The 24,941-nt window shown below is 40.3% G+C and overlaps 2 protein-coding genes across 2 annotated transcripts; one reads left to right on the top strand and one right to left on the bottom strand.

Moving 5' to 3' along the window:
- Window positions 1-749: 749 nt before the first annotated feature.
- tspan33b (tetraspanin 33b) lies at window positions 750-14,049 on the top strand. The gene is made up of 8 exons (XM_080867460.1): window positions 750-868; window positions 6,190-6,247; window positions 6,659-6,786; window positions 6,941-7,015; window positions 9,614-9,709; window positions 10,078-10,206; window positions 12,049-12,210; window positions 13,828-14,049. The coding sequence occupies exons 1-8, from the start codon at window positions 773-775 to the stop codon at window positions 13,894-13,896; spliced, it is 813 nt and encodes a 270-aa protein (XP_080723586.1). The 5' UTR covers window positions 750-772; the 3' UTR covers window positions 13,897-14,049.
- A 540-nt stretch (window positions 14,050-14,589) lies between these two features.
- On the bottom strand, window positions 14,590-24,796 carry ttc38 (tetratricopeptide repeat domain 38). Its single transcript, XM_080864796.1, has 14 exons — window positions 24,708-24,796; window positions 24,193-24,270; window positions 24,005-24,086; window positions 23,154-23,325; window positions 21,975-22,148; window positions 21,499-21,574; window positions 21,056-21,175; window positions 20,864-20,923; window positions 20,606-20,644; window positions 18,596-18,677; window positions 18,022-18,187; window positions 16,686-16,845; window positions 16,186-16,259; window positions 14,590-15,823 (listed from the first exon to the last, which is right to left on the bottom strand). The coding sequence occupies exons 1-14, from the start codon at window positions 24,735-24,737 to the stop codon at window positions 15,736-15,738; spliced, it is 1,401 nt and encodes a 466-aa protein (XP_080720922.1). The 5' UTR covers window positions 24,738-24,796; the 3' UTR covers window positions 14,590-15,735.
- Window positions 24,797-24,941: the final 145 nt, after the last annotated feature.

Raw genomic sequence — 24,941 nt, 5'->3', positions numbered from 1 at the left:
GGATCTGGTGTCCAGTGATGATGTAATACATTAACTTTATAGTTACGTTTTTGTGCTTCCGGTCATTCTGACAGATGATCCTTCATCACCAGTCAATAATCAGCTTTCGTCTTTCAATCTATATCTCTTCACAGAGTTTGTGGCTTGACTTCTTTCTTTCTTTTTAACTTCTTTATTGGTTTGAATGTTATTTACTCAAAGTTTGGCAGATTCAATCTAAAGCACACTGGAGACATCACAGCAAAAGGCAATGTCATGTAACTACATTAGATGTTCCTCCTCTCAAAAATGTCATTGTCCAGCCTCTGTCAACCGTCCTTCTGCTTTATTCACTGGAACAGTAATCTGAATCTGTAATCTGCAGACTAGAACATGAAACTTTCACAAGCAATAAACATTAATACAGAAAGACGAGTGCACTGCGTTTGTGCGATGTGGAATCTAGGCCCTTTGACATAATGGCGAGAGGAGACAGAATGCACAGGGGTAAACTAAAGGCAGCTTGTAGGCCATTCAGCTGCTGTCAGCTAGAGATATTTTTTGTGCAATCTGACCCATCAGCCTACATGGACAGTTCTGGGTCTCACCAGCACGGTGAGGCGGCGTCACAAATCCATGCCCCCCCTTTTTTTAAGCCACCCCGACACCAGCACAGCTTGCAACCCACCCGCTTCTCACAGATTCACATGGCGCCTGCAGATCTGCTGGGTGGGGCAGGAACTGGGGACTGTTTACAAGTGAAACTCGCTGTAGCTTTACACCTCAATAAATAATGGACCGGAAACTGAATCTGGACCGAGCTGAGACATTCTCCTTTGTCAACCCGTGGATCAGATACTTTCTCTTCTTCTTCAGCTTCTTATTTTGGGTGAGTAGAGTTGCAACGATAAAAGTGTTGCAACGATAAAATATACTCTAAATATTTTGGAGAATGCAAATCACCAGCAATCAGAGAGCTTTCAAAGAAGACAGATCTGCTACAAAGAAAAACCAAAAAATATATAATAAATGGAGAAAAGAAATTCAGCTATTATCAGGAGTTAAAAACAGCAGGAGCACCCAGCCTCCATGCTGCTACCTATTTCACGTTTAGTACAGTTACACATGAGAACTTTGATTGCCTGTATACATCACTGCAGCAATGCATTCGTAACAAATAAATCGAGTACTGACTCAACCTAATAAGTGGTTGTGTCACTCTTGGCAGCAAGAACTGCAATCAAGCGTTTGTGATGACTGGTATTTAGTCTTTCGCATCGCTGTGGAAAAATTCTGGCCCACTCTTGTTTGCAGAATAGTTTTAATGAAGTCTCATTGGAGGGTTTTCAAGCATGAATGGCCTTGTTGAAGGTCACGCCAAAGTATCTCAACCTGATCTGAGTTCGGACTTTGAATAGGCCACTCGAAACCTTCAGTTTGTTTTGCTTTTTTGAGCCATTCAGAGGTGTACTCGCTGGTGTGTTTGGATCATTGTCCTGCTGGATTGCCCAAGTGTCCTTAACCCTCATAATGTCCTCCCGATTTCCATGCACCTGTGGTCCTCAGGGGTCAAAAATGTCCCCATCTGGTTTGATTGATACTTAATTAATATGAAGTGGATTTTCCCCCCACTTTTAATTAAAACTTAATTCAAACATTTTGACACAATTTTTTTTTATTCCATTTCAAATTTAAATCTGATAAAAACCTCATAAAAATGAATTTTTTCTTTGTTTTCAGGTAAAAAATAAATGAAATCATCAGTTATCGTGAGGATCGTTTCACAACCAGAGTCGGTTGCTTTAACAGATGATCACAGACGGGTTTATGTCAAAGTTAATTTAGAAAGCTGTTTTTAAACTACAAGTTCTTTACTGGCAGCACATAATCACATCTGTTGTCCTCTGGGCTCAAAAATGACCCTGTTTGCTTTGACTGTTTATAAAGCAACAAGTATAAAATATCATCCATCTCTGTGTTTCAAGGTTTTATTCAACTTTATTCCAACTCATTACCTGACAGTTTTCTATATTTTGGCATGGTAGGACACCAGGGCATGAGTCTGAGTGAAGGCAAACTTTCATGAGGACAAAGGCGTGTCCATATTTGACACAAGTGCAGGAGGAAGCTCAGGTTTATTCCTCTGCACTGGTCCCATCATGGACAGCTTTCTTTTCTGCAGTTGCAGGCCAAGGGTCATATACAGTAAACAAGCTGTTACAGGTGATTGTTGTCTTTTGGAAACCTGCAATGTTAGGGACAACTCGCGTGTCCTGACTGCAGGACAGACGGTTTGCCATCGCACACGAGCATGTTCCATGTACAGCTGGACCTGCATCACATGCTGCCCATGTTTTTGTCTCAAAGTTCCCTGGTTTACTTGGATGTTCTGTTAGAATGGACAGAGTCCTCTGAAGAGGACTTGGTGCTCATACAGTCACATCAGTACCAGGATCTTACATCACAGCAGGAGAAACACCCACTTGTTCCATACACCTCATGGGAGCACGTTTGTGTCATGAACGACGATCATCTATTGTGTCTTTATCAAGAAATTATGTCCTTTTTGTGCTTCTGTGATTAATCTTGTGTCACCTTTAAAACTTCTCTACCAGACTCAGGATGTCATAAACTGGCCGTAGCGACTCTACTGGATGCACGGCAGTAAGAATCAACACACCCACATATGCCTACAGCTGCATTCGGTCCATTTTTCTTCCTCTCTCGTCGTCCCTCCTTGTTCGTCATCGAGTTGGCTGTAGAGCAGGTCATCTGCTAATTGGATGGTTGTTGGTTCAATCTCTGTGTGCTCTAGTCTGGAGTTCTTACCAAGGTGTCCTTGGGCAAGTTACTGAACCCCAACTTGGTCTCTGATGCATCCATTGGCATGTGAACGTTAAAAAGCAGAATACAAGCAGAATACACTGTGTATAATGCTTTCAGTACTCGAGTAGAAAAGCCACTGAAGGAGTATGGGACCTGGCACATGTGCTTGGACTGTGGTAGATCATCTTTCTCTGAGGCACATGAGAGAGTCATGCATCGTCTGTCACTGGGAAGGTTAGAAGACCAGATCAGTGTTTCCTCACGTTACTGCAAATATTCCTCTGTCTCAGCTGATTCCTCTTTCCTGCTTGATTCTTTGTCTTCATCATAATTGAAATGGATGATGTGTAGTCCTCTGACACATCTTCTATTTCAGTTTCACATTCTGAAAATTCAAGAAACTTCAAGAAGCCCAGTCACTTTCTCTCCAAGCTCCTCAGACTACCATGTCCTGGATGCCTGAGAACCTACTTGAACATAGTTCAGATTCTTCATCACTTTTCTTCACTTCATAGCCTTCTTCCACTTCTGCAGGTGGCTGATGTGCTTTTTCAGAGAAAGGGTAGCATGTGCTCTAAATATTGACAATATTTTCTATATCTTCTAACCCTGGATCTTCCTGAACATTGATTCTCCCTCCTCATTATACTAGAGGACAATATGTGCTTTGTCCTACTGGTCATTGCAAAAAAAAAAAAAAGTATGCTCATCAAAGTATGCAAATCTCCAGTGCAATGGAGGCTTGTGAGCATACTTTCTGTGTATGTTTTATTGTAGGGTCTACCTTACAATACAAAGCACCTTGATGCGACTGTTGTTGTGATTCGGCGCTGTGTAAATAAAATTCCATTGAATATAGAGCACCTGCCTCCTCGTTATGCTGCCTGTTGTTGTTGTTGTTGTGGTTGTTATGACCAGTGCTTGACCCCACACATCAGTGATCCAAGATCAAAGATGTTTGAAAGCAGTATGGTGTGAAAATATGACCCTTTGCAACACTTTGTACTTTGGGGTCATTTTTGTCCACGAGGACCACAGGTGATATAAAATCCAATAAAAACCCCATAAATAAATCAAGACAATCATATTACTATTTGTATGAAATGTTGTGTTTGTTTTAAGCCAAACATTCCACCAATTTTAACTTTTATCTTGTCAGTCTTCAGCATATTTTCCCAAAAGTCTTTGGGATCATCAGCATGTTACTGTTTGTTTTTTTTGGCAAATTTGAGCCTCTGTGTTCTTTTTGGTCAGCAGTGTTTTCGCCTTGTAACTCTCCCCTGGATGCCATTTTTGACATCAGTTTCTTTCTTATTGTTGAATCGTGAGCACTGACTTTAGCTGAGACAGGTGAGGCCTGCAGTTCTTTAGATGTTGTCCCAGGTTCTTTGGTGACCTGGTGGACGAGTCGTTGATGTGCTCGATGTGTTGGTGAAACAGAAAATAAATTGGTTGATATATTTGAACGATATTCTTAATGGTAGATAAACTGTTACATTTCAGGCAGTATAGTGGATACATAACTGCATAAATGTGTGAGCACGCTGATGTTAATGGATGCTTATATGTTTTTTGCTCACTAGCACAGGAGATGATCTGACCCAGTCACAATTCAGCCCCTGTCAGTCGCTCACACCATCACACCTTCCATTTCTCCCGTATTCAAGGACAGGTGCCCTAAATCGCTTATTTTCTAACAGATGTCAGGCATGCACGCACTGCTGATATGACATAATCATTATGCATTTTGTGCAAGTCTTACATTATACACGCTCCTCTACTGTGGCTGTTAGTGTAACAAAAAGACAACAAGACAACTGGGAAATGATAGAAAGGTACAGCGGATACACTGAAGCAGCCATTAAAGCACCGCGTCCTCCATGAGCAGTTGCTTTCGCACAAAAACACACACTATTAAAATAGAGCTGTTTGGCTCACTTACTTTCCCAGCACATTACAAGTCGAGCACACAGATCACATCTCTAACTCTGCTAACTCCCTACACCTCCATTACATCCCTGTTCATCCAATCCTCCACAGCAGGGGGGCAAACACTGTACTGTGCTCCTACTGTGTTTAGAGCCAATCAGCAATAACTGCACCCGCAGCAGCCTCATACCCCAGCCTGTGTTGACTTTGTTTATCAGACATGGGCTCAGGAGCGAACACTGCAGCCCTAATCCATCAGGCCTTTGTCCCCCCGTCCCCGTGGCTCAGTTGAGCTGGCTTTCACCTCCACACAAAATCCTCTGGGAGAAGTCTGATTCATCCCTTTGAAAAGCCTGAAAAACAGAGCTGGAATACATTCACTGTGTAAGTGTGTCTCCTGTTGCAAATGCCACCCTCATTCACAAAAGGCACAGTCAGTGGAAAACTGACAAAAGGAGCTGCAGGTGCGCACACTCCTACACGTCAGAAAATACCCCTGAAAAATGTACAATGGTACTTTACAATGCATCCTTTATACACAAAAGCAAACACGCACAAATTAGTAATCAGGAGAATGTCTGTGAATTCGGAGGCTGGAAATGGAAGCCAGGACCGCACAGATTGTTATTCAAGGTGAGAAAAGCAATCACAGAGAGAAGGGAAATTAATGTTGACAATGCAATCAACGGGAAGCGTTAATTCCACCTGTTTTCCACTCACTTGGCTCCTTTAATACGTCGATTCTATTTGGGTGAACTCACCTCTTCAGCAGTTCACAACACGTTTGGGTAACACTGTTTAAAAGAAGGGCACGCACACACATCACAGTCAAGAACTAAGTGAAGTTAGGGTGGATAATAAAAACAATTCTCTAACCAAGGTCGAGTTCTTCTCGCAGTTCTATAAATCCTGATAAAAACTGGAGAGAGCATTTTTCAGTTCTGGAGGATTTCCATCGCAGTCACAGGTGGACTGAGTCTGATTTCTGTATTCTGCTTGGGAAATTCAACACCAGATACTTCTAAGCTGGTAATTAATTAGCAATAGCAAAGCCCAGAAAATGCTGTGTATTTGTAATTTATCCAGGTTGAGTCTTTATTTGGATGTTTAAAAAGTTGTTGAAAGGAAACATGTTCCTTCCAGGGTGCCGCCTCGGACTTTTGTTTGCAGGACAGGTGTGATTAGATTAGTGATGATAAGCTTTTTCCTCAGGTGCTGAGTAGGCAGAGCACCCGTTGCCATGGTAACTGCATCACTAGTTTATGTGTTGGCGGTAAACGGACAGATGGATATCAACAGGGAAAAAAATAATAACATATGGACCTCGGTTTAATGTGGAACCTCGCAACGAAGGACAGACAGCAAACGCGATAGAGGAGAATTACTTGCTTTCTTTGCTGGTGAAAAATAAATAAAAATTGCTGGTAACAATAAAATCATCTCCTTTTTTTCCAGGTTTTCTCCCTGTTGATTGTTGCAATTGGTGTGTATGCTAAAGTCCAGAAGGCCACAGGTACGCAAGACAACACTTTTCGCTCACACCTCCTAAACTCCAAAGTGAATTAAAGACCAGCGATAAACCGTCCCTCATAAAAAGAGGTGCAGGAATGAGGTGGCACTCTCCTTGGGATCGTAAACTGTTTAGCTTTCCTGGCACAAAGCAAATGTGTGTCAGGCTTTCGCCTTCATTTTACCTGGTGTCTTTAATTTTGTAATTACTATGAGATATATATATAGTTGAGAGACAACCAAAATTTTTTTACCTGTGTTCATTGTGCACAACCCCACAATAGATCATTAGCTGCTAGCGTAGGAAGGGATGCTGCAAAGACAGGGAAACAAGGTACATGATGGAATTATTTAAATCAAAATCAGGTATTGGGGTTGGAAACAAACAGAGGCTGTTTTCCCATCTTTCTGCCAGACACGGTGAGGGACACGTTCCTGATCGACCCGGCTGTCATCTTAATCGTGGTGGGGGTGGTCATGTTCTTCATCACTTTCTGTGGCTGTATCGGAGCTCTCAGAGAGAACATTCGCCTCCTCAAGACAGTAATAGACCTCACAGACACATTACAAATACTGGCACAGTGTTTTGCTTCCATCTAATCCAAAGCCAAGTCTCACATCTTATGTGTAACAACTAATCTGTCCTTTAAGATGATATTAGTCACAGCCTTTTAATATTTTTGTCTTTACTCCCTAGTTCTCCTTCAGCCTCACACTGGTCTTCCTCACCCAGCTGGCCATAGCGATTCTGGGCTTCTTTTACTCCGATCAGGTATCTGAATCTTTACAGACTGTTCTGTGCACTGGCTCAGTTATTCTACGGGGCCATTTAAGGCCACATTCAGGCTCCAGTGATAACAATGAGCACTATTGATTTATGGTGTCATTTCTCGGCTTTTGGACATTCTGTACATTTGTAAACTGCAGTATATGCAACTTAATAAGGCAGACATCTGATCCCACAGATGGGCCAGCCTTGCCCACAGGGGAAATGTCTTGTTAATGTCTGTGCTGCGCAGCATACACAGGAAACAGAACGGCAGCTTCCAGTGAGAATCAGTGTTTGTGTCACTCTCTATAAATCCTCCAAATGACTCAGGCTTGTTCTGTAGACTGACAGAAAATACGCGAGAACTTTCTCTCGGTATTACAATGTGATTTGAAGTGACTGGATATAAAAACTATTTGGGTTTATTGTGGCAAAGTTTTAAATGCTAGTGGCAATAACGGCAACGACAGCACTGTGTTCAGTGAGCTAATTGTTGGCACCTGGGGACAATGGAAAGAAGCAAGAGTGTGCTTCCAGGCAAACTCATAAACTTTAACATACTACGTCTCTATGTATATGAATAAATAATGGTGCCAGTAGCAGTACCAGTACCTTTGACCACTGGAGTTTAAGTTTTATTGAGCTCGCTGACATGTTTGGTCTTTGCATTGATGTGTTTGTTTTGCAGTTATCCCCACAGACCACAGCTTTTATTGATTTCAGAATTAAGTCAACCTGACTAAATAGTCTCATTCGCAGACTGTCTCCTGCCTCTCTAATTGATACAATTAGAACAATTTAAAACAAAAAAAGAATTTTAACGATTGTTTTTTATTATACATTAATAATAAGTTTAATTCCAGGTCTAGATACATTAAAAATGTCTGTTTTTGTGACCATAGGTGATCTACTCTGTGGCTGCATGAATGTACATATGTACTACAGTACTATATCTCAGCCTATATCTTATACTTATATGACCCAAGTGATTGGTTTGGAGACTACGGAGATGAGAAGGATCCCCCTCCACTTATCCCCTTCACTAACATCCCATTAGGGCTCCACCGAGAATAAAAACCACAACAGCCAGCAGTGGCAGCACTCGCTGTCATCAGTGGCGGGGATCCTGGTGCCTGATGATACCTCTCCTCTCCCTTGTGTTCTCTGTCAGCACTCAGACTGCCTGCTGCTAAACAGAGTAGTTTAACAACCCTCCCAGCATCCTTCCTCGCTAAATGATTCAAATGCTTCGGCACTTCAAAGTGGAACCAAATGTTCCATTTCAACAGATCCCTTGAAGGAGACTTTGCCGCTAATGACACACTGTGACGGTAGCCTCCAAAGCCCACGAGCAAACTGCACCACGTGGGAACAGAAACAGGGGAAGGCACAGGGTGAGCGTAAGGAACATTGTAAAAATCCTAACACAAATTAACAAAACTACTTCAGGATAACATTTTGGGCTATTTTGACAGTGCTCACAGTATTTATCAACATAACCTGTTCTAACGTAGTTTGTAATGCGAACAATTCACAAAGCCTTTAGCAAACCATTCAGAGAAGTTCGTTTTAATGAGAATTTAAAGTTCAGTGGCTCATTATCATACAGTGCTCCTATTAGTATATATTACATCTGAACTCAGCCTGTATAACCATGGCCCTCTTTGTTCTCAGCGTCTTAAAGGGTGGAAGAATAGCAAAAACAAATATGAACAATGCAAGCCCTCGTTAATACTCTGAAAATGAAAATAATCTTACAGACAATGAAAGTTAAAGTAACAAGCAGGACAAAATTTCACCGTCTGAATCAGCCTCGTTCAGTTTCAAATGCTCATTACTGATAACTCAGTCAAATAACGTATTCATATATCATCTATAGGTTTTGTTTATTCAGCTCGAGAGGAGCTGATGAAAATCGACACATAATAACAAATGGCTAAGTTCAAGTAATTATCTACTATAATGTAGAACCTGCATATGTGCTTTGTGTTTGGTATGCGCTTCATGTATAGTTCTCACAGGCACAAATGGTTTTATTATTATGTATGCTGTACTTCCTGCTCTGCTGCCGCCTGGTTTACGTGCATCCCGCGGGACGCTTTACAATGTAAACAGGACGATGCTGTGTTGCCTCCAAACCCATGTGTTAATATTTGTTTATTTTCAGAAAAAACTGAAGTGGCCTTTTATGGAAAAAAAAGTTCAATGCAACGTTGAACATGAATACCGTTTATGCAAATGTGAAAAGTCCCACAAAAAGTCGATCAAATCTACAGCAAAGCCACCTGATTAACTATGAATAGGTGTCTGACAGCTCCCCAGAAACCGTTTTAGCTTGGATCTGAAATTATCCTCGACTTCATCATTTCAAGCTTTGTGGGGATTTTCCACTGCATCTGTTCAAAAGAGGGTTCACAAAAAGGTACTTTACAATCCTCCAAAATGCTACCCGAGTAATTAACTGAGAGATCAGTTGTGTCAATGAGCACCTTAGCAGGCAAGTAACAAAGACATCTGTAGATAGTTTATTGTAAAACATGCAAAATGTTGATATTAAAGCTGTTATTCTGTGTATTCAATCAGCCTTTTCCTCTCTCTTAGGCACGGGGTGCTTTGGGAAAGTTTGTAAAGAAAGCAATTGTGCACTACAGGGATGACCTGGATCTGCAGAACCTGATGGATTACATTCAAAAAGAGGTGCTCTCATTGGCCATTTCCACTGAGCCGGAGTGGCTCCTTTTGTCTGTAGAAGTCTTCAAACTGATCACAGATAGTTTATTGGATGCATCTGAGACTAAAGCAAGAAACCGCAGTTTGTTTTGTTTGTTTTTTTGCCTTAGCGAGGGTTTCCACAGGAGGCTACATGCAACTTACAGTTCCTGTTCTCTGTGGGTCACCTCATGTGAAACTGCTCTTCCATCTGCACATGCTGGCACATTTATGAGTTTGGGTTTTCCCACGGGAGAAGCCCTGACTGGCAGGATGCCCAGTACAGACCAACACTATGTTTCTAAATATACACCCGATTTCACTTTTCACTCTTCATTTTTCTTTTTCCCCCCCAGTTCAAGTGTTGTGGATGGAACAACTACACTGATTGGTCTTGGAACCTCTACTTTAATTGTACACATGACAACCCCAGCTCTGAGCGCTGTGGTGTGCCTTATTCCTGCTGTACTCCTGTTCCTGGGGAGGTCAGTCTTTCTCTGTTTAGCCTCTTAACATACACAACATGTACAAACTAACAGCGTGCCTTAAAAGAAACCTTAACACAAACTTTCATAATCTTAAGATGATGTATTATTAAGATTGCTGACCTCACAATTTCAGTCAGCATTTCAAATTTGTTCAGTGTTTTAAATCTTCTCTGTCATGCCGAATTCACTTGATTAAGCAACTGACAAATCAAACCTCCTTCACATTTATGATAAACAGAAACAAGAAAGGCAGAAAGATTGTGACATGAACAGAACAAGCAGCTGTATGATGATGAAACAGGCTCTTAACACTTTATTAACAGAGAAAAATAAATAAAACTGCTGAGAATTTAAAGTTACAAAAAAAATCTTGTATCTTGACTCAGCAGGGTCTTATGCAGGAGCTTGGTGAGTAGAACAGACTGTGGCAATAAAGGATAACACACGTAAAGCTACCCAGCCATGTCGACACAACTGTGCGCCAGTTGTGTGTATTTCACATTCACCTCCACACATCTCTCTCTGAATGCAAGATATGTATGTGGCCAGTATTCAACGGGAGACAAAGTATGGCAGCTATGCATGTATTTCTTCTAAACTTGGAGAAGAGGACTTCCACGGGTCCCTGGAGTCTCCAGACAGTTACATTCGATTAGAAGTGAGGCTTCTCTGCTAAGACATCAGACTGTCTTATCCAACAGAAGTGAGACTGTCAGCTGATGATGGGGATTCAAGACTTTCCACTGACAAGCTGGCATTAAGAGAGACCCAAAGAAAATTTGAAATCATCTATAAAATATACCCGATACTTTAGCTAATGGTCTGTGGATGCTGAATTATAGCCAGCACTGCCTGACTGTGACAACCTGCGTTGTTTTGACATGTACGCAAGTGTGTCCAAACTAAGAGGCTCTCAGTCGGGAGGTGGCAAGAACACGTCTGCATCTGCTTGTAAAAGCAGTTTTTGGTATTACCTTCCTTTCCTTTGGGATTAGCTGTCATGCACAGAACTGGTCTCATAATGGCCAACCAGTTTCTCTTAAAAGGAATCTGCAAATTGATTGGTTGAGTACCTGAATGAGTCACTGCCAGGCAATTTCCATCTTAAAGAAGAAAAAAAAAAAAAAAACATGTTTAACATATTCCGATATGATCAACCTTACAGTAAATTTGCACAGATGATTCCAAATCAAAGTCTTCTTTCATGAAGGTTTTATGATATTTTGAGACTACTGAATCAACACTACAGCTATCTGCGTGCATGAGGATCCATGCTGTCATACAAACAGCATATATGTAAATGTCTGCATGAGCACAAACTTTGGATTCACAAATACACGCAAAAAAATCTCTGTACAGACGCAGCAGCACAGCTTGAAAACCACCACTGAGGAAAAAACATCTATCACACTATTGATTAAACATCATGCAACTCTGAAAACAGATCACAGCAACATTTTACAACATGGGGTAAAAATAAAATAACATTAAAAACAACTAAAAAAACTATTAATTAAACAGTTTGAGAGCTGCTGCTGTGCTGCGACCTGCTGGTAGTACCCTGTAACTGCATGGTTCCCTCAGGGATTAGGTAGCTTTTCTTTTCAGAGCCAGTGGGTTTTGCTTGTACTGCTCACATTATTTTCTTTCCTCTCAACAAACGTCACTCTTTCATTATTTCCAATTTACTTTCAATTCAAAGTAAAAACAAGCAATGTGAAACCAGCAGCATGAAAGCGAGATCTGAACGTATTTAGAGTGCTTTAGGTTTATGTGCTTATCAATGTATCATGCACTCAGTGTTTCGTCTGTCTTTGCTTTTGTTCATCTGGCTTACAGGCAGTGATCAACACTATGTGCGGTTTTGGAGTTCAAACGCAAAACTTCATGGAGGCAAACAAGTCGATCTACCCAGTAGGCTGTGCAGACAAAGCAGTGATGTGGATCGAGTCTCATCTGCTGCTGGTGGGAGCTCTCGCCTTGGGTCTGGCCTTGCCTCAGGTAACCCAGTGTAGTAATTAGGCAACACAGGACTAGTAACTTGCCAAAAGGACTAGTTTCATCTTGAATAAGACTACAAACAAACAAGCCAATATAACTATTAATGAAAGTTTGCTGGATTCAGTGTGTAGCAATCAACATATTGACTGGAGACGCTCCCTCAAAGGCAAACTTCAAACTGGCGTTTTTGGATGTGGCTGCGAAAACAGTCCAAGCTAGACTTCAGCAATCAGAGCCATGCAGACTTTATACACGCATACAAATCTCAATCTGAGAGCTTCCCACGGCCTTTTTTACAAGTTCAATATCGTCCTTGTAAAAAGATAAAAAAATAAATTTTTTAAAAAAAAGGGATAAAACTTGGATTCTAGAGGAAACCAATAAGGAGTAGGGTTAATGTGAGGCCACTGTGAATCAAGGGATTTGGAATGGTGTGTTCTACCTAGACAGCAATAACTAGGCACATTGGGACAATAAAATTTTAACTGCACATTATTCATTTATTACACTATCCTAGAATGAGTACAGGTTAATGTGCAACAGAGGTAGAGGGGTGTGTGTGATAATGTAATATGTCTAAGAGATGCTGACGACTCCCTGATTCTCACTGTGCAACGCACCACGATCCCCCAGTATTTCCGCTGCAGCAGACGGAAATCTAGAGAATCTGAAATGCCAGAATTTGAAAATAGACAGGCCTCCTCTTGAAGCTCTTCTTCCTCTTCTAAATCCCTCCCATGTTGTCCCATAAATATGTACCAAACATCTATGCTGACGCCTTCTATTGCAATGGCAGTTCTTTATACTACTTACCTGCTAAAATTTCCCATCATGAACTATATTTTTTTAAATGGGTCAAGAGAAATGTATTCACACCTAAGACCACCTAAATTACAAAATGCTGACAGGATGTGTTACGGGGATGATTTTGTTTTGCCCCTCTACCAATGATGCTAAAAACATGCCCTGATAACTAAATAAAACCATTCAATACTCATTAAGCAAACATGAAATCAAATTAGCACTTATAACGAGCTGCCTCTAAATAATTACTCTGTTTACTTATTAAAATGTTTCAGCTAATATTAAATGGCAATCTAGCAGAAGGTGTAACTTTAGCACAGGATGTTTAAACTGATTTGTCTCGTTCTCATCTGTACGCTAGGCTCTGCAGTGAATCTGAAGAGAAGCACAAATTACCCACAAGGCCCGACAGAGCAATTGCATTAGTTTTCTAATGCTTTGATGTGCCGTAAATCTGATGACGTTCTCTTTTAAGTCTTGCATATCCTCTCAAAACACTTACCGACACTTACTTTGTCTGCATAACAAGCCAAAGTGTTAATTATAGACTGCTGTTTAAAAGCTGTGTTTGCAACCCAATGGTTTGGTTTCTCTCTGTAAGAACACCTTATGATCGGCTTGACAGGTGCGTGCAAATGTGAGTACGCAATTATTTTAAGTGACTCGTTTGAGTCAGTCTCAACTAATTTGGGAACCTTTCTTCCCAGCGCCACATTGCAGCACCCTGCTAAGGGACCTTGAGATGCTCGGTACAGAACGTACAGTTACAGAGAGCCTCTTCTGTGATCTAAAGTGGCTGCTGTTGTCCTCTAGATTGCAGGAATTGTGCTGTCCCAGATCCTGATCTCTCAGATTCAAGATGAGATTACCTCAGTGTTGTGAGAGCGCTACGACAGAGGGGAAGAAAACGAAAGAAAGGAACTTGCAGTACTCCACTCAGCTTCTCTGACATGTTCAAGGACATCTTTTCTACAGCTACTACTGCAATATCTGGGCATGTGATATTCTTAACATGTGGTTGCCTACAGGTATACAAGTGTGATGCACTTTAATGTATTATTTACAGTCAATTATATGCCAAGTGTATATATTATTAACCGGTTTTGAACATTGACGTCAAGATTTCATCTCTTTAAATGTGAAAAGTTTGCTTATAGAATTGAGTTAAAACATATGCATTTATTATTTTATGTTACTGTTTATCACTGAACATCAGCTCACATAAAGCAAGTCATTATGTGTCGTTTTTTAAAGGTCTGGAAACACAACATTCACACACTGCTCGCCTCCCTCACTCAGCTAACGGGAAAGAAAGAGAGTGAAGTAGTAAATCAAACAATTTCTGATCCTAAAGTCAAGGTAGGCGTAGCCACACCTCCACACAACCAGGCAAGAAGGTGTCACACTGGATTTTGTGCGAATGCAGCCAATATGCAGTGTACGTACTCGCCACTGTGGGCCATCTGTTCTGCAACCCTGTGTTGGTCAAACAGATACAGACCTTCAGCTGTCCATGAGAGACAGAGAGCAGAATGTGGGTAAAGCATTGTCCTCGTAGCTGTTTTTATAGCGCACCACCACACACTTCAAGTGCTTCATAAGTCACAACTGTGACGAATTTATTTCGCTCAAAGTCCAAAGATTGGTTTTTGTATATTATTTCTTCAACACCATTTATCATAGACATTGTCAGCCTATTGCTGATGTTACATACATAGATATAGATCAAAGTGTTCAGTATTAAATCAGTTATTTTTAAACTCTAATCAAAGAAATAAATGTTACATTTTTGATTTTTTTTAATCAAAGGAAGCTCATTTTAAAATGTTACATCAATTTCAATATAACATTTTAGGTATTTGAAATTTCAAAATGCTATTTTCCCCCAACAAAACATTTTTCTCTTTCTTTAAATCTCACATTTTTATGTATTTCAGCAGCATTACCACCACATTCCCACCTTTCAGTCGGGGTTCAGCCTTGTAGCACCAGCTCAACAGCTGCTACTCAATTTAGCCCAGTGGAAATCTTTTTACAACAATGTAAAAGCAATTTCAAAATCATACCAAGCTGTACAGTAACTAAATAAATGAAAGGACTTAAGACGGTTTATAAAACGTACAACAGCATTAAACCAGCTAAACAGGGTTGGGGGGGCGGGGGGGGGGGGGGGGGGGGTTGTTTATTGCTGAGCATCACAAGTCAAGATCCAGTGGCAGTAATATTAATCATCATTTGAAGCTCTGATAAGCTAAACAATCAATATAGAATATTTATAAAAGCAAATGTTTATTTGTTTAAATATAGAAAGTGAGAGAAGGCTCATTTAAAATAACATTGTTTTCAGTCTAGCTTCAGAGTGCACAGCGCCACCACTGTCATGTAATGTAATAAAAGCTTTCATTAGAAAAATGGAAATACAATTATTTGGGGAATAAAATTAACAATTTTTGGAATGAATAAAAAAAAAAAAAAATTGCACATAAGTTATTGCAGAAATTTGAATAATTCAATTTTACATATTTTTTCATGTCAAACTAGCTTACAGCTGTGTATTAATTATTGAATACTTGGAGTCTATAGTAAGAAAGAACTTCAATGCGAACTACAATGAGATTTGCATGAAAGGTTTCCACTCTCTTAACACTCCAAGCTCTTGATAGTTAAATCTTTTAAACCCACAATGGTTGTTTTTTTATATGGGAACTGGTTTGTGCACCTCTAGTCCTGAAGTGCAAGAGCTTTCTGCATCAGACGATGGGTCAGAGGAGAGTTTGGCCTCACGGCATCGCGCTCTGCCAGAAGACATCTGGGGAAATTCAGCACAAGACAGTGCAAAGACATGAACACAGATTCAAAGAGACTGCAGGCTGAGAGGCTAAGCTGATCAATAATGAAAGTATAACATGCTGTACAGACATGGATGTCAGTTACATAATAGGAGCATGAAAGCAGCTCGTGCTCTGTATGCAGATGGAAAGCAGTTAAAGAAAATCGGAGTGGACAGCAATCGCAACAAAACTATGTTGGAATTTCAGTGTTTCAGTGAATGAAAGATGGGGTTTTATTTCCCCTCGCACAATCTTCCGGCATATTCCCATGCAAAAACACACTGATACTGGGGGGAAAACACCCCAAAGCATGAAGCCTGAAATCCCTGCTGCTCCTTACCTTCCCAGCTTCTGGTGGTGCTTATTCTCCGATTTCATCGCAGCATGAATAAGCAGCTGATTAAACAGATCCCTCTGAAAACAACAATACACAAACACATTATTAGACACAAACCTCTTTCAGTTGTAAAAGGACATTCTGCATTTTGTGTTAGATTGTGTTACATTTTATGTAAACTGTGACGCCTTAGAGAACGGTTCTCAGAACAAAAATAACATAAAAGAGTTCATTATTCATACACTGGTGCACTGCACTCCACATGTTCACACGGTCTGGTATGTTCATAGATAGAAAGACTGCAGCTTTTCTGCACAACACTCCTAACCTCTGACCTGTTTTTACAGCATCAAGGATTTCACTTTTGCTCAAGAAAACAAAGTATGAGCAATGATATCCAAAGATAGTAAAGCCTCGAGGCTTAAACATTTTCAGCAGTTCACTAGGAGAGCTGCAGTTTGAAATGATTTTCTTTAACAGTTAATAAATTCTTTGAGACTTACCTGTGCATCACTGCCACCTATGTCTACCATGTGATAGCGTAAAGGGTATAGTAGCTCCACAGTTTGACCGTAGTTACCCTGGTTGTACTCCAGCATAGCCTGGCACATTGGTATCCCTATAGTCCCGGCCAGCTGATGCTGCTGATTGTCTCCTGGATCCCTGTGCAAGAAAAACACGGTTTTAAAAAAAGGAAACAACTTTTCTTATAAAAAGGAGCCAAAGATACAGAGTAACAAGTTAAAAACTGTTAATGCTGCATCTCAAAGAAGGCATCAGCATTAAATATTTTGTGAGAGTAGAAATCCAGGGATCTGGTTTGTCTTGCAAAAAGAAAATGAAAGCAAACATAAAGAACACATTCTGGAAAAAGACACTCTGTGGCTAGTTAGTTTATTTCTACATTTTTTGCTGACTTGTAAAGACACAGGAATATTTCCCTCTCCTTTATCTTTTGTGGTAGTTTCCCTTGTGGCAGGCTCTCCATGTGTGATAGCATATTGGTGTCTAAGTCTGCCCTCCTCACACAAATGGAGACGAACTGAACAGAAGCGAGCTCAGTGAAGTGCATCTAATATTATGTGAATTTAAACACTTGTTTTGTCACTGTAAGTGCATTAAAAGCTTCAAGAAGTGTGAGTCCATCTGCAATGACTTCAGAGAATGACTCTCTTAGGTTTGTCTTTGGAAAAAAAAAAGTGCTGCTGTTGCACTTATCCAAACTTCTGCGGCCCAGTCTCCTCCCTACAGCAGTCAATCTAGAGGGAAAGCTGCAAAGACCTCTGAGAAGGATTCACTTCACTGTCCTTAAGCTTTCTCAGATTAGCAAATACTCTGAGTGACTGCCTCTGACTGTATAATTACCATATGGAAAAATATGGATTAGTTTAAACTATGCAATCCTCCAAAGACCCAGGTAATAAAAAGTAATATGCTAGATGTAATTGATGCATGCTGCGTTTGAACATGCATGCAGCTCGTCTAATACACTCAAAGTAAAGCTGCGATGAGGAGAAAATTACATTTTCTTACTTAACTCACTTTCAAAGAAATCCAACACGTCTTAAGTAATAGTGAAAGCACGACAGCTTTAAGGACTGGTTTTAAATGTGAGCTGTTCTGTGGTTTGTATGCTCGACGAAACGAAGAGCACAGGCCATTATAACCTCAGAGGCATCTGCTGCAGAGGGAAGCCCCTCTCTCTGACTGTATTCACACTCTATCTCACATCCTACGCTCAGTCTTGTCTCCATTTTACATAAGGCTTGTGTTGTTCTTATGTAAGCCTGACAGAGTGTTGAGGTGTGCAGTGAAGAGAAGAAATGGCACGAAACTTACTTCGCCAATTCCTGAAGGCCCTCCAGCAGACGCCGACTAGTCCCAGTCTCTTTAGCTCCCAGCGACACCATAAGGAAGTGAAGGTCATTAAACAAGGTCACGTGATCGTCAGTGTGAGGCCGAGTTACTTGGAGCAGCTCCTGCCAACGCTCCTTCACACACAGTCCTGAAACATGCAGAAACACAAACACGCTAATACAGCTTGAAGGCTGCATAGTCAGCTGTAAAACAGAGCAGGAAGAAAATGTGGTCAGAGGTTCTGTTAATTACCTTAATTTCCAACAAAGCACTTTTGAGGTTCAAATTAATGAAGGATGGCAACTGAGATTATCTCACCTCATTAGCAGTTTCACTCAACACCATACTGTCTTAAATTATCTTAAATTATTTGTTCCAGTTGCCCATCAGCCCATTAGTAACACATTAGGAAATGTTGCAGCATTTTGCCAGCTGGCATCATTTTAAACATATTCTATGAGCACAAAAAAAAAAAATGCATTACTCCTGAATTTTAATCAGAGTGTGATGAGTGTCTGAGATGTATTTTTAGCATGCAGTTTGTTCTATATCTTACCGTCCATTTCCAATCTGTAAAGTAATGAGCAGCCATCTACAATGTCCAACATGGCTCCCGAGGCCTTGCAACGCCTGAAAACCTTAGTTGAACACAACACACTGTCATCACTATTCATTCTAATCACCAAAGGACATACAGACGTTTACATGCACTCGTCATGGGCATGAATGTCATGGTCATTTTGCTCTTTGTTCTTTTTCCAGGGTTTAACTAATTGTAGAGCATACATCTTTAAGGACTATAAAAAACAAGAACTGGGCCACATACATACATATACAGTATATAACTAATATTTGGTTAAATGTCACTTAATAAACCAGTTTCAAAGTGTGTTTAGGATCACTGACCCAATTGTGTATCCAAGTTTCAGCTGTCTAGCTGTTGACTTGAGGTAAAGAAGAAGTTGGAGGTAGTCCTTTAGTATGAACTGCAGGAAAACAGCCCCAGAGCTTGATGCTACCCCCACCTTGACTGACAGCTGGTAGCCTATTCTAACCTTTACTTCTCCAAACTTTCCTCGTCATTTTGGTCGAACAGCTCAATCTTTGTCTTGTCTGACCATAAAACTTTTCTCCACAAGGCTTGTCTCTGTGGGTTCAGTTCAGTTGTGCTTGAACTTTGCAGCAGGGGCTTTGTTTCTCGGTTCATAGCGATGCTTCACTGTGAACGCTCAGCCTGGTGTTCCAGCAGCTTCCTGTTCATGGCAGGATTTTTGATAGTTTGAGTCTTCTTCTAGACCTTAGCAAAGCTGTGACATACCTGAATAACTTTTACTTATGTACAATAGTTTTGAAGTTTGATGATCTTAGAATTTCCAGTTGTTTAGAAATGGCTCAGAGAGACCTTTCCAACTTGTGTGAATCTACACAAGTTCCTTGGACTTTCCCATTGCTCTGAGCATTGATCGATTCAGCGCGTGATGTCGAGCAAATAATTTGTATGCTGTAAGTTAACAGGTCTTCACCTTGTCAAATTACCAGACAATGTATGACCTTCAGTACCCCTTATTAATAGACTTGAGTGTATTTTTTTTTGACAACTTTATTTATAATTTTCCAATATGACAAAAGTACAGAAAAATATAACTCGAATTGTGATTACAAACACTGCCATTGTGAAACTGGTTACGCCAGTGGCAAACCAGTTGGATGCAGGAAAATGTGTAATCTATGGGCACATACAAAAAAAAAGTACTATCACGTGAACAAGGCAAAAAAAACAAAAACAAACGAACAGAAAAAAACAAAAAACAAAACCCACCAAAGAAAACAAAACAAACAAAAATAGAATAAAATAAATACATAAATAAAAGGGGGGGGGGGGGGGGGCTGCATTGTGCGCAGTTCTGCAAACACCTCTTAAGTGAGTGTATTTAAATATTTGAGCCTGTACGTATGATTCTGACCTTTGATGGATTAGAAAAAAATCTAAACTAAAATCCAACTTTTAAGCCAAATTCTTGTTTTTAAATATTTAAAGGTGTATCCACCTAACACTTCAAAGAAAGTCAGCCAAGAATTACCATGACATTCGTGTCCATGATGACTGTACACAACGTCTGACCACGTTGTGTACAGTTCAGAGAAATTAAGTAAAGAAAAGAAAAAAACGAGATGCTGAACTTTGCTGATGTGAATTTCAGAATTTCTTTTGCGTTCAAACTTTTAGCTGAGAAGTATTATTCTAAAGGTGCAGGACATCAAAGAGATGTACTTTCAAATTGTCTCTCTTATTTTTGGAGTATCACGAAATATAATCCGCTTTGGCTGTTGACACTGAAATGAGTGTGGGTGGTTCCTTGGCTCTGACATATGAATATGGATTTGACTTTCATTTTTGTTCACGCTTACCTTCTTGACTCACAACGAGCACATCAAACTGCATTAGTCTGCGTCTCTTGTGCAGTGTTGTGCAGTGGCGTATGCGTGACTCTGGAAATTACTAAGAGTATGTACTCAGACAGCTATAGTATTAAAGTTTAGATGCAAACTTTCAACAGAAACCAACCTGAGTGTCGTATATTTGCAGAGCAGCTTCGTGTTGCCTCTGTGGAGGAGGTGAGGAAGACAAATTTGAATAACTTGAGCACTGAGAAATAGGCAACGTGGATAAATTGAGTTGCCCAAATGCAAACAAATTAATCTTACAATATAATCAACCCCAGGCTTCAAATTACCTATGGGAGACAATATCATAAATACATTCTCCACAAACACTGTGACTGCCAGCTTTCCGCTTGGCTGAAAAACCCATTATCATCTTTACCTTCTCGATGAAAAATAGAGCCCAGTGCCAATAGTTATGACTGGCCAGCATGTCAGTTACCTGGAATTAAACATTACAGAGTTCAAATACTTTTCCCGGGGCTATTTGGATATGTAATATAATTCAGTCGTCTATGGAACAGATTACTTGTATGTGATTAATCAAAAACAGAAAAGAACAAAGTCATCGTACCTCCCAGTCTTTCTCTCTACTTTCCATGAACTTCAAGCCTTTGTCCAACTCTGCCTTCATCTCACAAACATGGGCTACAGAGTGGACTGACCAAGCATCGTCGGGAGTTAGAGCGAGCCCCTTCACAAGAGAGTTTGCCGTTTTGAAGCAAGAAGAAGCGATGAACGTGTTGATAAGTAACTAGATCTAAAATGACCAATCCAAAATAACTGCATTCTAAACACTCAACATGATGCTCCCCAATCTTTTCAGCGACCCTCATATCATACTTTGTATGCATTACACGCTGAGTTTTGAAGGGTCTGCTGTTTATTCCTGTAGGTCTTTGACAGCAAATTACTTGCAGAGTTGAACTAACGAAATCAGAAAAGGGACCGAGAGTCCAAAACCCCCTGCTACAATAATGGCAACAGCTTGAATAACAGCAGAGAAGAAAATCTCACCTCCATGGCTACTTTCTCAGCCTGGTCATAGAAACGAGTTTCCAGGAGACCAAAGGAATATAGTCCATTCAGGTAGCTGAGAGCAGGTATGTGCACACGTACGTACACACAAAAACAAAGTAAACAAATAAATTTTAAAAAAAAAAGAAGATCTAATATGGCTCATTTCAGACAGTGAATTTACAAACGAGCTGCACCAATGCACAGCATACTGGAAATATTTATATTATTTCAAACTTTGAATCATGCAAAGCTACTCTGGCAGAGTGAAAGAACATCCTAACAGTTTGAAAGCATACATGCACACTTTAAACAAAAATACTAAGCACTGCACAACTACTTACTGTAAACAAGCCTCATTAGCTTACATGCTGTATGTTTTGCAGGTATGCATCCATACTGTCCCAATGCATGGCATCAATGTTTAGATTGACAAACAAAAAAAATCTCTGGTGACATTAAGCCGTCTTTTGTACCTGGACAAAGGCATGTGTGGTTTCCAGTGGGGAAGCACCCTGGCCACTGAGTCCCTCATTTGCATTTGGGCTCCCATGTAGAAATAAGCATCATGTGCAAACTTGAGGGCCAACATATCAGTTGGGTGGTCTAGCAGAATATCTTCCCATGCCTCACAGGCTTTCGGAAAATTTCTGCAAGACAAATGTGTCGGTTTAAAAAAGAAAAAAAAGAGCGAGTTCAGGGAACGTTGATCGGTACCTGGAGAATCACAAATGTCAATATGCTTTGTGAGCAGATTAGAGGGACTTGGAAAGTATCGCAAAGACAATGCTGAGAGCCAAAATGGCTCCTCGATATTACAGTATAGCTGACTATACCCCGGGGAAATAAGACAATGAATATAAAATTCAAATATTACTTGCTGGACTGTGACTGAAATTTTACAGAAGAGCTTGGCAGACAATCTGTAGTAAGAGAGTGTATCACGTAAGGCCAGGCAAATAACTTAGGGAATGAATATCACCTGATAAAAAATAAATAAAAAAAACACTTGTACTTCTGTGTTATGTATAAAAAAACACAAGTTCAACCTATTTCTTCTGGCTCAATGAAACTCATTTCGACTCAGACTTCAACTACAGACCCCAGTGACAGATAAGATTAAATATGTAAGAGTCTCTCTTAGCATACAACTCTGAGAATGATTAAGTTACTTCATTTTAAAGTCATTACATCAGGATTTTGTACAGATTTATAACAGAAATGTTTTTGATAGCGTTAAATAATTAACCCTTAAAATAATTTTGATAAAACCAGTTTTGTGCACATAAAAAAAAAAAAAAAAAAAAAACTGTTGCAGTGTGCAGGGCTCTTGGATAAGGGACGCTAAAACTAACCACATTTTATGCTTTTAAAAAATAAGTGTTTGTGTGCTGTCAATTATTGAGGTTTTTGTTTGATTGATTTTACATTTGTTATGCTTTTCAATCAGTTTCCTGTGAATTCACAACCACTTTGAACATTTAGAGAATTGGGTTTGCTGACTGATACAGGTTTCATATCGTCATCATGGGTTTATTGAGGCCTTCTGAGCAGGAAAACATTCAAAGATAAATTTGGCTCAAACACAACCCAATGAAGCACGGGCTGCTTTGTGATTGCGTCTCCTGCTGTGGCGGTCTGGCTCTGGACCTTACCCGTGTGAGAAGAGCTCCATGGCTTTGACATGGAGTCTCTCTCTGGAAGTGATGTCCTGGCTGTTGGCAAGTTCCACCGTCCTCCTCACAGCACTTGACAGACGCTCATCCAGCCTGGTGGAGCTTGTTGTTGCCACTAGCTCCAGGCCTGTACTTATCACATGCCCCATAACTACAGGAAAAACAAATAACAGCTGTCTTTTCTTTCTGGAGGTTTCTGCAGCTGCAGTTCTCATGGGGAACGAATCACATGCACTTGTAAAGTTTTGCCTTTGGACTTAAGTAAAATATTACAGGAGCTTCTTGGTTCCATTTCTGTTTATTTGCAGCATGAGATGAAGAATAAGAGTTATTTAACTCCACTGTATGCCCCTGATACGAATAAGTGCAAGCAGCCAGCATTTTAAAGGGTGTCTATTGTCAGCAATGGTAAACTTGGAAGACCTCAAATTGTTTTTCTTATGTAACCAGACATTAGGATCAATCAATTCAATCAACGTGTGTGTTTACAGCAGCTAAACTAAAAAGCAGCTTGCAAGTTCTGAGGAGAATCAATAAGTGTTGAACTTGCACAAAGGAGGGTAGAGTCATTTGCATGAACAACAACTAAATGCTTGATCAGAGCTCAAACTGACAGCTGACAACTGAGGCCTCCCAGCTACACATAACACTGAAATAATCTGAAGTGACTGACCTCTAACATGTTTATTTAAAGAGTAGTAGCCACATTTAATTGTTTTTCCTTGCAGCGTATAAACTAATCAGACATCTCAGGGTTTCTTTAGTCTTATTTTGTTGTTTTCCTTATTTCCATATTCATCAGAAGCATAGTTAACCCCACATTTAGTTACCAAAATTTGGGTCAGCTGCCTGGACAGCAGAAATGCATCCTTCAATTCCTCCCAAGCTGTCATCGTTCCTCCACTTCACGTACTGGGGGGTTAAAACACAATTTAGATCTTAAACAGCCTGAAACACCCACGGTGTGCAAACTGCGTGTGCATGTGGAACAGGTGTTTTCGGGTGTTAAGTAGGCTACCTGCGTGAGTATGGCGTCATACATTTTACAAGCCTCATTACTGCTGGTGGACAATGTAAGCCCCTCCGCCCTCCATGCCTGCAAGAAACGGGAACATAATGGTGCAGACGTTAATGCTGGGTTTCAGTGTGTAAGCCGTTTGCATGACAAACATGCTGTTGTCTCGTCGGCTTGAGCAACCTGAGGTTAAAGATTCATCGAGTAAAGGCAGCCAATTTCATTTCAGTGTCACCCAGAGCCTAAATAAATCTACTTGTTATTGTAAAAGTTCCGGACACTTATCAACAGTGGACATGTAACTTATCGAGGTTTGCCTGCTTTATGCCCCTGCATGAATATTTTTCTGTAAACTAACAGTTTTATCCTTTTTTCACTTTAAATATACATATCTCAATAATACAAACTATGTTTCTCAATCCTTACTGCCACTTAGTTATTGCAACAAATAAAGAGAAAGTGTCGCTTTCTGTTCTTCATCCTTCTTTAAAGTTTCTTTCTCTCTCCGAGTCACTGACCTGGCAGTCCCTGAAGCTTGAGGAAATCATTTCGAAATCTTCAGCTTCTCCACCTACACGGGAAAAAAAAACAAAAACCTGCTGGTGGGTCAACTTCTCGGTCAATAAAAAAAGAAAAACGGGCCGGAAGTTTGTCCCTCCGTTGACACTCTTTCAAAATAAGTGCACGAGTAGCGTTTAGAAAGTCTACGTCAGAATGTTTTCCGAAAGCATGCGCTTTATTTTGTTAACTGA

This window comes from Rhamphochromis sp. 'chilingali' (assembly GCF_963969265.1).
Source record: "Rhamphochromis sp. 'chilingali' genome assembly, chromosome: 2".
NCBI classification, from domain to species: Eukaryota; Metazoa; Chordata; class Actinopteri; order Cichliformes; family Cichlidae; genus Rhamphochromis; species Rhamphochromis sp. 'chilingali'.
The sequence above is the reverse complement of the archived record's forward strand: the minus strand, read 5'-3'. Positions and strand labels throughout refer to the sequence as shown.

Bases quoted from the DNA above. Each gene is read 5' to 3' on its own strand.
- ttc38 (XM_080864796.1), bottom strand. From the start codon at position 24,737: ATGATTTCCTCAAGCTTCAGGGACTGCCAG. The intron at 24,087-24,192 runs GTAGCCTACTTA...TTAACCCCCCAG, and splicing joins ATGACGCCATACTCACGCAG to TACGTGAAGTGGAGGAACGA. The intron at 23,326-24,004 runs GTAACTAAATGT...TTTTTCCTGTAG, and splicing joins GGCAGCTGACCCAAATTTTG to TTATGGGGCATGTGATAAGT.
- tspan33b (XM_080867460.1), top strand. From the start codon at position 773: ATGGACCGGAAACTGAATCTGGACCGAGCTGAGACATTCTCCTTTGTC. The intron at 9,710-10,077 runs GTGCTCTCATTG...TTTCCCCCCCAG, and splicing joins TGGATTACATTCAAAAAGAG to TTCAAGTGTTGTGGATGGAA. The intron at 10,207-12,048 runs GTCAGTCTTTCT...TCTGGCTTACAG, and splicing joins GTACTCCTGTTCCTGGGGAG to GCAGTGATCAACACTATGTG.